General features: G+C 38.5%; 2 protein-coding genes across 2 annotated transcripts in view; both read right to left on the reverse strand.

Moving 5' to 3' along the window:
- Window positions 1–3,163, reverse strand: part of dennd2b (DENN domain containing 2B) — a 51,097-nt gene extending 47,934 nt beyond the window's left edge. The window contains exon 1 of the mRNA XM_046032194.1: window positions 3,096–3,163. The gene's annotated coding sequence lies outside the window, so the exon portion shown is untranslated. The remainder of the gene's footprint in view (window positions 1–3,095) is intronic.
- Window positions 3,164–3,760: 597 nt separating this feature from the next.
- On the reverse strand, window positions 3,761–10,069 carry tmem9b (TMEM9 domain family, member B). The gene is made up of 5 exons (XM_046033426.1): window positions 9,849–10,069; window positions 8,453–8,544; window positions 8,245–8,353; window positions 7,698–7,832; window positions 3,761–5,131 (listed from the first exon to the last, which is right to left on the reverse strand). Exons 1-5 carry the CDS (start codon window positions 9,918–9,920, stop codon window positions 4,976–4,978), a joined length of 564 nt encoding a protein of 187 aa, XP_045889382.1. The 5' UTR covers window positions 9,921–10,069; the 3' UTR covers window positions 3,761–4,975.
- Window positions 10,070–10,514: the final 445 nt, after the last annotated feature.

The following is a 10,514-nucleotide window of genomic DNA, read 5'->3' on the forward strand; positions in this document are numbered from 1 at the left end:
CCCCCCCCCTAGGTCTGAGTTAACTCCAACCAAATAAAACTACTTAACTCCCTCCGTGCTGTCGTTCTGCAGCACTGAATAATAAAAAGCATCTTTATCATGTCAGCTCATGTAAACCATTTCAGAATGTGCACGTTCATGTGGATGCAAATTTCCACAAATACCTAAAATAAATGATGACACGATGAGAGCCACATGAATTCCAAACGTCTCCAATTTGCTAGAGCCTCTATGTTCTCTATTAAAGTGACTTAAGTTTATTTATATAACACCAGTACATACATCATAGTACACACTTTAAGACAAAAGCAAGACATAAGACAAAAATTAGAGTAACAATTTGTTTTCTATCTAATCCTTCAAAAACACCACAGATCAGACCAAACAAAATGTATCTGCACTGTAATGATGACATGACAGGGACCATCTTAAATAAAGTGATTTACTGTTAAAATACATGAATTATTCAGAAATTCTGAATACCTTTTTAAATCTAGTTTATCATACTCTACTGTAACTGTAGCGCGGTATTTTGTTTGCTGGACAATTAGAAATTGCTGTAAGTTGTTAGTACCTCCTTGTTCCAGAAAAAAACACAACAGATCCAGAACAAGCAAGTAAGTAGACCTTGAGTGGAGACTGTATTGCTTCCAAGGTAAAAATTGAACTGCCAAACTCAGCACCAAATCATTTATTTCAACTCTCTTACAATGGTTTTACTGTGAAATAGCTCCTATTCACAACGTATCAGGCAAACTAATCACACATCCTCATGACATCGAAGATGGAATCCTTTTATCTTTCTGTACCGCTTCATGTAAAATCTTTACACCAAATGTTGATGCGCTACCCATCCATAAAACCTGCACTTCACTCACTCTTCAGACCCACTCCTTTCAGTCTCTCAGCGGTGTCTTATCACCCTACAGACTTGGGAACAGAGGAAGTCACAAAACCCAGACATCCGTCATCAGTCAGCAGGAAGCCTACACAGCTCTGCCACTGTGCAGCTTTTCTCAAAGACCCCGTCAAAACCTTCCAAGGTCTCGTAAAAAAAAAAAAAGATTGTCCTTCCTCAAAAATGCTGCAAATCCTCACTGTCTGAGCACAAAAGACAGAGGCATTGGCTGCTTTTTTGGGATGTTTTACCAGAAGGTAACCTACGCTTACACTCTCATGGAATTCATTGTTTCCACTGATCGCAGTGCAGTCGCATCTGTATTTCTCATTAAAAGCCACAAAGCCACATCCTCTTCTTGCAATGGCATGGGAGCATCAAACAAAGTTCAAATCAAAGCATGGCATGCAGCTGCTCCATGTATATACTCACACACATACATCATGACAACCTTACATCCATGACAGGACTCTCTACACTATTATGCCATAACTTGTAACTTAATATGCATTTTTCCAAACATACTTTTAGTATTTAGAGGTTCCCATGCTCATGATTACACACCTGCTAAAGCCAAAGTCACAAGGGAGTGAGTGTTTATTTTCTCAAAGAAAATCCCTGAACCTCATGTGTGTTTGTTAAGGATCCACTGTGAATCCCAAATCCTCAAACATTCAAGGGGATTATTTCACAGCTCTATGGGGATTTTTCGACCTACACTCCAAATATTCACCTCAGATCCTTTCTTTCAGGCCTCTCGGCGTTCCAAGGGGTTTGAGGAGGTTTGATGGAAGTGTGGAAATACTGAGCCCATTTGCGAGGAGAACAGCAAAAAGTCAAAGTCCACGCACATTTAGCTTGCTTGCATTTTTAGTAAGAATACATTTTGGTACAATAAACACCATATTAGGTTGCAGAAACAGACCTGAAGCCGCTCATAAACTCCAGGATTAAGTTGAGTCAAGCTGACGTGTCTCAACACTCTTGCTTATGGCCTGAGATACAGTCTGACAGCACTGACAGAGAAGACACAAGCTGTCGGGTGAAAAAAATAAGCTGCAAGTGTGTCCTGCAGAGTAGCTGAAAATGACTGAATGTAACTGCTGCTTCTTTTTTTGTAATATTTGAATGCAAAAACCTTCTCGTTTGGCAAAACTGTTACTGTTGCTGTTGTGATTGTTTGGAGACAAACTGGCTATGTAAACCATTTGATTATTAGAGAATACACAATCCAAACCTGTTGTGACTGTTTGGAGGTGGGGGTGGGGGGTTATCCCATGGAGAAAACTGCGATCAAATTCATCCTTGCATCAATCTGTCATTAAGGTAGAAAATATTAGTGAAATAATACTGTTTATCTTATGTGTTGGAAAGGATGGAGGTGTCCTTTCTTATCAACACTGGGATCTGTCTATGTAGTTGTTACAGTGTGCGCCATTACCAATCATCAATTTGCAGAGTGATACAAAAACTATGATGATGAACCAAGCAGGTTATCCTTTGATCAATGGCAGAATCATTGAACTGGGAAGTTTCATTGCTCACTGGAGAACAAGTTAACTAAAAACGCTTTGAATAACTGCAGCTGCAGTTTCAAAACACACTGTGCCAGTGGAGCAGCCAGGAGCAAAAGCTTAGCTCAAGGACAATCTCATGGCATTTTTAGCTTTTCACCAAACAGCAGCTACAACATCAGACTACTGACTCAGAGTCCTTGAGGGCAAATGTAGTGTAATGTTTCATACACTGGAGTTTGTGCATGACAGTGTGTGGGAGTGTGTGTGGGTATGTGGAAAGTGAAAAGCAAACACAGGTAAGCGTATTAGTAATTTCTAAAGCGCGCAAAAAGATTTACTTGATTATTTGGATAGATCAAATTCAAAGGCAGAGGCGCCCCCTGTAGGCTAACCGATGCAAATGCAGCAGTATGCTGAGACGAACTTTCCCACTTTACATCAAACAGTGGATTTGACAGTTTAGCAACCGCGATCAAAGCCAGTGTCTGTGGATAACATGTGTCCTCGGTCATGTTAATCAGTACAGTACAACAGATTGTTAAAAACGAAGGGGCATTTCTTATTTTTCTTATGAACTCAACTATCTGAAGATGCTGCAAAACCCCAAAAGTTAACTTAAAAGGGTTGAATTCCGTTAGATCTCTATATATACATTTAATGAGCAGAAACCAAACGCCTACCTGTCTTTCTGCGTTGCTGCAGTGTCTGGTCAGTGATCCATTCTGTAACAGAGGCTGTGTCCCTTTCTGTCTGTGCAGCCTGAAAACTGACTCTTTTCTGTGGAAAAAACAGTCTCCTCCGTATAACTGCAAGCACTGAGGGGGGAAAAAAGGAAAAAGTGGACTGCACAGGAAATGATGACGCAGCTTTATGGAAATCACTTTGCTTAATAGAAGGAAAAAAGTTTTTAAAGAGTTATTAAACATTTATAGACAAATGAATGCAGCCACAATTAACAGAAAATTCAACACATTTTAATGAAGAATTAACTGGCCAATTTCCAGGTGTTTCAATTTTAAGGTACTTTTACCCAAAATCAAACTCAGACTAGCCTGTTGGCTCCTTCATTGGGGGGGGGGGGGGGGGGGGGTGTCAACTTTCCAGGTTAATTAAGCCTATATACAATGAGCAAGCCTTGACATTTATTTCAAATAGCATCTGCATATTAGTTCTCATAGTGGTAGTGTGACATGTTGACATAAGATCATCAAACTATCCCTAGGTATTATCTGTTAACAGCTGTACAAACGGGTGAAAATTTTTTCAACAAGAATGCAAACTTGCTGGATACAACTGCAGCTCATGAAAACCATGAAGACATGTCAAAACATTACAAATGCAAGAATCACAAATATGACATAAATTTATTTCAAAGTTAAAGGTATAACATATAGTTAAAAAAACACTTTCATAGTTCTCCCAACAGTGGTTCTTCATCCACTCCACCCACGTACACAGCGCCAACATACACAAAATAAACTTCTTCTAACTCAGAATATCACTCGTCATACTAACGCTGCCTGTTAGGCAACTAGGACCTTCAAAAACGGAAGTGATGTTAGACCAAGCATGCAAAAGTGCCAAAAACAAAGAGTTGATTAGGCAGTTGAAGAGGGCACTGATTGAAAATAGAGTCTTCAACGAATGAGAATCAACAGCAGTTACATTTACTATGACATCAACAAGAAATTTTATCGGTTTCAGTAACGAGGTTCAATGACACTACTTTCAAACATCAAATTTAATGTTATGCATTACATGATGGATTCCACAGCAGTTATCAGACATTAAACATTATGGTAGGAATGGAGGATTGAAAACACATTTATAAAAGCTTTATTATAAAACATGCATTTTCAAAGGCTGAAAGATTTATTTTTTTACACCATTTCCTTTCTCCTGTGCTGAGAACAGTAGTTCTAAGTTATATTAGGATTTGGGTGGAAAATACTCACCAGCTACATGTTAACAGATCATTACTGCAGCCAGGAGGCTGGCCCAGTTGTCCAGCCATAATGAGTGGTAGTTTTACTCTGGAAGCCACTTTGGCTTGTAAAAGTGAAAGACTGGTCAGCTTTGGACTGATGTGATGCCACCTGACACTGTGGCCAGAAATACCTAGAGGATGTTAATAAAATATTCACTTGAAAGATGTTTTTTTATCTCAGGGTTATTAGTCTCTACCATCAATTTTTTCATTGCAAATTCTCCGGTGACTTGGCACTTTTGCAAACTGGACAGCAGGCAGAGAGTAAATTCTGCTTTTGGAAACACTATTTAAGACTGTTCATTCAAGATTGTGCAAAAATTAATTCACTGTAATCGCTTGTGCTGCCTGCAGACTAAAAAAGAGCTCCCAGCTTTGATTATACACCTACCAGGGGCTTCTGCTCTACAGATAGAGATTTCTTCCCCCACGTTCACCTCGGAAGTGTCTCACGTGAGGAGATACAAATGACAAATGAGAGAAAGGAACTATATAAATTTAGGGCTCCATCACAGTGGTGTTTTTTTTGTTTTGTTTTTTTGCTCCACCGGTAATTCTTTCTCGCAAGGCAGTTTAACTGAGAACAACATGGCGGTCGAACACAGACTTCCTCTGTTCCTGGACCTGCCTCCTCCAGCGCTGCTGGGCATGCTCCACTTTGTTCAGCATGTTGGGTCGAGAGTGTGAACGGGACAGAACATTGTGAGCATTGGCAAAAGGCTGCTGGTCCTGAAAACACAGATAAAAACTCAATTTTAGCATTCCTACAATGGCTGCCTGTGTGTTTAACAGAAGTGCGGCACCTAGCCTTACACAAAGTCCATATCCACTAAATATGAAATACAACAGAAACATTTAGGAAAAAAAACAACAAACCGCAATATTTCTTTAGGCTTTCATCTACTAACAAAACTGATCACAATATGAGACATGACAGGATTTAGGCGTCTTACTACCTCGGCTAACAAAGTACTGAGGAAAACTTGTAAAGTATGCATTTGCTCCTGACTACTTTTCTGTTCTTGTACCTCACTAAATCCCTATGTAAAACAAATTGGACTTGCATTTCTTATGTGATCTTTACTTTCTGTCTCTCTGAGCTTTAATTTTACTCATGCTTTTAATTTAATTTGCTTATGTTTTGCTTTGTTTGGTAAGGGCTCACACTCAACATTTTCTTGATTATACGTCTTTTTGTGAAGTATTTCGTAACTTGTTTTTGAAAAGTACTATAAAAATAAAGCCGCTATTGTTCTCATCAGAAAAAAAGAAACTAATTTCTGACAGTAATCTGTTTGCAGATTTAATCGACAGCTCCCTTTCCTATTTGATAAAAGTTAAATAGTTTCACATTAACCGTGTGTTTACTACTGCTTAGTCACATTTTTAAAAGCAGAAGGGAAAGCTCTCATGCTTCCTCCTGCCTGGACTCTGCCAGTGAAAACACACAAGCACTCAGCCAGGCAACTCCAGTTCCCCCTCTCCCCTGAGGCAAAGGGAGTAACCGTTTTCCTTCGTTAATATCTAAATATTTGTGTGATACTGGAGGAGGCCAAATTGATTTACTTTCTCTTTGTATGCACTTTGAGCATTTTAATGGTAGGTTGGCTTCCTGAAATGAATTAGTTAGGCATGGAAATGACACTATGTCAGCAACTAGATTATTGTAAGAAATTTAAGGCATGGAAATGTGAATCTGTTTTCGCATGCATTGCAATTGTAAGATTACTCTAAAACCTCAGTTTACTTCAAGTTGGTCAGCAATTATTTTTCTTTTCTACCTGCTTCCATTAGTGTGAAAGGGCATATTTTAGATATTTAATGTTTTCTGAGAAAACTTTTCAGTTATGTTAAGCTGCCATTGTGAGACACTGCACTGATGGTCCAGTGACAAAGACAGTTGCTACAGTGGGAGAACAGAGAGTAAGCAGTCTTTACTGCTTGAACAAATGCTCCCTGTCCTTGGTCATTGTCCTGCCCATGTTTACATAACTAACAAGGTTTTTACCAGCAGAAATCTAGCTACATTATTAACATCAGAATCAGTTTTATTGCCAGGTATGTGTACACATACGAGGAATTTGACTCAGGATTGTACATTGCTCACGATGTGCTTACTTATACAATAATAAAATAAAATCAGACACAAACTACAGAATAGACAACACTAATATACACACTATGAACAAAACAATATAGACATATTGACAAATGGCTTCTTTTATAAAGAAACCTGGTCCCTCATTTGAATGATGTTTAAGAAACAGGTTAGTGCTTAGACCATGTTGAGAAAGTGATGTGAACATTAAATAGTTAAAGCTGCCTGCATCATGTCCGTGTTTGAAAGGTTTCCTGTGATTGTGGTTAGTTATGGATCTGATACAGAATGAGACAGCACTTTTAAAGACTATAAAACCTTCCCTGTGTTTGAAACAGGTCTTTTCACATAGTACTGCTTGCAGAATCTGTTTGGATGGGACCCGCTGTAGCACTCTTAATGTGCTGTATTTGATATGTAATTTGGATATTAGAGGCATTTGTAGCGCTTTCCAAAATCCACCTCTTCAGTGGCCTTGAAGGATGAATCCCATGTGTGAAGGGAGGTAACTCACATGTACATGAAATTCTCGTGACAAGTAAGAATCAGAGTAACTACTTTTGGGGAAAAAATCCCACTTTCGCAAAACGAGAGAATCAGTAAATTGCAGCAAAGTGGTTGGGCCACAGGTTGATTTGAGGCACATATAGTATGGTAAATAGCTAAACAATGCTGGTGACAACCAGCTAGCTTGAGAGGGAGGCTGCTGGAGTACTATCATACTATCTCCAGCTAAATCTCAGCCTAGCCTTGCTCAAACAGTTAACAGGTTGGTTATTTATAAACAGCACTTAGCCTTAAGATACCTGGGGATTCCATCACATGTCCAGATAAGCAATTCATTGATCCACTTGGACAGGGGAAGACTGTAGGGGCATGAAGGCTGACCCTTCAACCTTAACTTATTAAGGTAGTGCGAACGCTCAGGTTCAGGTAAAGTGGCAAAATAATTATTAGACAAGTCTATAAAATAAAGAAGTACCTGTATGTGCCAGCGATCTGACAATTTATGCTACCTATCGAGATGTGCTACGTTGCAGTTCTTTGCATGTGCAATGGTTAGGGGTAGGGGTAGGGTTAGACGCGATCGACAAGGAAGTATAAATTGACAGAACAAAAGTCTGATCTAGAACATAAAACATTATCGTGCTTTCTTACTGTGAGTAGCAATGCTGTGGTATTAAGAGGAACACATACCCCAACATCATCATCACTTTGGATGAGCTGTGAGTGTCCAAACAGACGCCTCTTCAATATGGGCTCCAGGAGAGTCAGGTAGACCATGTAGAGCAGCAGCAGACCCAAAATGGAGAGGTACATTATGATGGTAACCTAAATACACAGAATGATTACTGACTGGTTTGGTTTCCTCCGTCATGTGTGCAATCCAAACACCAAAAACACACTGAATTCAACAACAAATTTAATGGCCTAATAATCATTTAAGGCATATATCAACCATCAATACGTGTTGGTTGTGAAGATTTGGTTGCTTTTCTCCATTTTATAATAATTGTGAATTGAATATCTTTGTATTTGATGAATTACAGCAAAGCACAGTATGATGGTCATTTTTCACAGATTTCTGGCGTTTTACTGACCAAACCATTAATAAAAAAAATAACGCACAGATTAATCGTTAATGAATAGAATCAAGAGGTGTGGCCCTATAGTGAAGTGATAATACAAATGAAAATGAATCAATAATAAACTCTTTGACGTACATACGTCAACATTAACTCACCTTAATCGTCCCCGAACTCCTCTCTTCATATTTACACTCGCAGCGTAAACAATACGCCTCCACATCTTTTCCGTCAACCGGCATGGGTTCAACTACATGAAGACAGTTACTGAAAAACCAGAAAGTAAGATTAACAGGCGAGTAGTAAGCAGGAAATGGACAGCTCATATAATTCAAATGAAGTGTAGTGACACAGCACTTCCCATACCAGTCTTTGAGAGAAACATTTTGCTTGTAGATTTGCCCCTTGAATTCTCTGTATGGTGGGCAGATGCATTTACAACGGATGTCTTCAGAATTCTGTCAGAAATAGATCACAAGTATTTTATCATATTTGTTTGTTTGGGGGGTTTTCTTCATTTCCCTCTTCACACATACTCACACATGTAACTGATAACACATACACAGCACACTTACATAACACATTATTAATCTGGCTTTTAAAGGTAAGGTTTTTATGCATTTTCATTACTTTATTTTTCTCACTTCCATTTATTTGTTGTTTTAAATAATATTTTGTTTCTGTGTTAATTTTACGTTCTTCTTGTTATGTATATTGTACTTTTGTTATTGTTTTAGTGTTATCGTGTTGTCTTATTAAACGTTTAGGCCTTTGGGGGATGACAACGCACAACAGTGAGGATGAGCGGTACAAGTACAGTAAAGGCAAAGTTACCTTATGACTGAAATCTATGCATTTCCTTATTTCTGACTATTTGATAAATAAAATATATCCACAACCTGGAGTAAATGAGTGTATTAGTAAATATTATAAAATTAAATAATAAGTACAATGTTAGTAAAAAATTGATATGTTTACAGGTTACACTGGATAGTCTGCCTAATGCTGTATAATCATTATAAATTCAGATTATAGTATAGGCTAATATATACCTTCCAACTATTACAATATTAATTCCAGGTGGACAAAGCAGCATTCTCAGTTTTATGGGTTGTTTTCATTCATTAAATGATTGCGCAAGAAAAATGCTCTATATGGTGGTTAGTCTCTACTAGTAGAAGTAGTATAAACCACATCAACTCATAATCTTTTTTCTTTTAAATGTGTCAACCATATGGTACCACAGTATTTGTGGTTGGTCTTGTTGTTGTTGCTGTCTACACGTTTTATTGCACAGTAAGGTTACATACTGTATGTTTGTTTAATTCATGACACCTTTTTAGTGTTATGTCACATTACAACAATGCAAAAGTATTGATCATAACACTAGTGATTGAGGAGCAGGTAAAGATGATGCTACCCTAATACAGATGTACAGTTGTCAGTTCATTAGGTGGACCGAGCTAGCTATGGCTTTTATATAAAAGGAATGCAGTAAATCACACTTTCAGTTTATGTCAAACTGTAGCTTGGTTTACCAAATAAACCGACACTGAGTGTATTTTCTCATGATTCAGCAATCCATAGCCTTAGGAACACCTGGAGTCCCAAACGCAGGGTATCGGTTAGCTCAGCTATTCTAACGCCAAGACTCGAGAGTTAATTAACATTTTAGGGAAAATTCTAATAAATATGAGTTTATTAAATTACTATCACTATTTTCTCTCTAACGCTAGCTACCCCGAGCTAACATTAGCCATACCTTCGCCGTCACTTGGCATAACAGCACGAAACAAGCCAAAGAGAAAGCTTCGAGCAGAACCACAGACTTCATCTTCACAGTCTGTCACAGACTTTCAGTTCCCCAGTAGCAGCCGTTACTGTTTCCAGAAACAACACCCTAAAAACTGGCGACGTCTGCCATCAAGATAATTCAGGAATAAACACCTTCAGCTTCCCAGCAGCTGACTTGTAGTTTCCGGAGATGGCGGTTGGCTTCCGCATACAAGACAACTGGAAACGCTCGATTATTAATATAACGACATCCCGGCAGGTGGTGAAATATCAAATACATGTAACCGACGGACTTTTTTTGTAATATCATCATTTGGTTTCGTATTAAATCTGACAGGGCAAACATCTATTACTCAAAAATTAAATGAACTACTTTCTAAGTAATCGTCTAGGCCATTATGCACCCCTACACTCTCCCGCTTGCGGGTGACAGAGAGTGCCTAAAACGAACCCACCCTTTGGTTTGCCGTTGTTGCAACAGTCGGATTAGCAAATAATGGAGGCAGGAGACACCAAGAGGACCATCGGATGAGGAGCAACAGTTAAATATACTGATAGCGTTAGATGTAGAGAATAGGTTATATAACAAAACATATATATATATATATTTATTTATTTATCCCTTGTCTTTGAC

The sequence above is a fragment of the Micropterus dolomieu genome, linkage group LG20 (assembly GCF_021292245.1).
Source record: "Micropterus dolomieu isolate WLL.071019.BEF.003 ecotype Adirondacks linkage group LG20, ASM2129224v1, whole genome shotgun sequence".
Classification (NCBI taxonomy): domain Eukaryota; kingdom Metazoa; phylum Chordata; class Actinopteri; order Centrarchiformes; family Centrarchidae; genus Micropterus; species Micropterus dolomieu.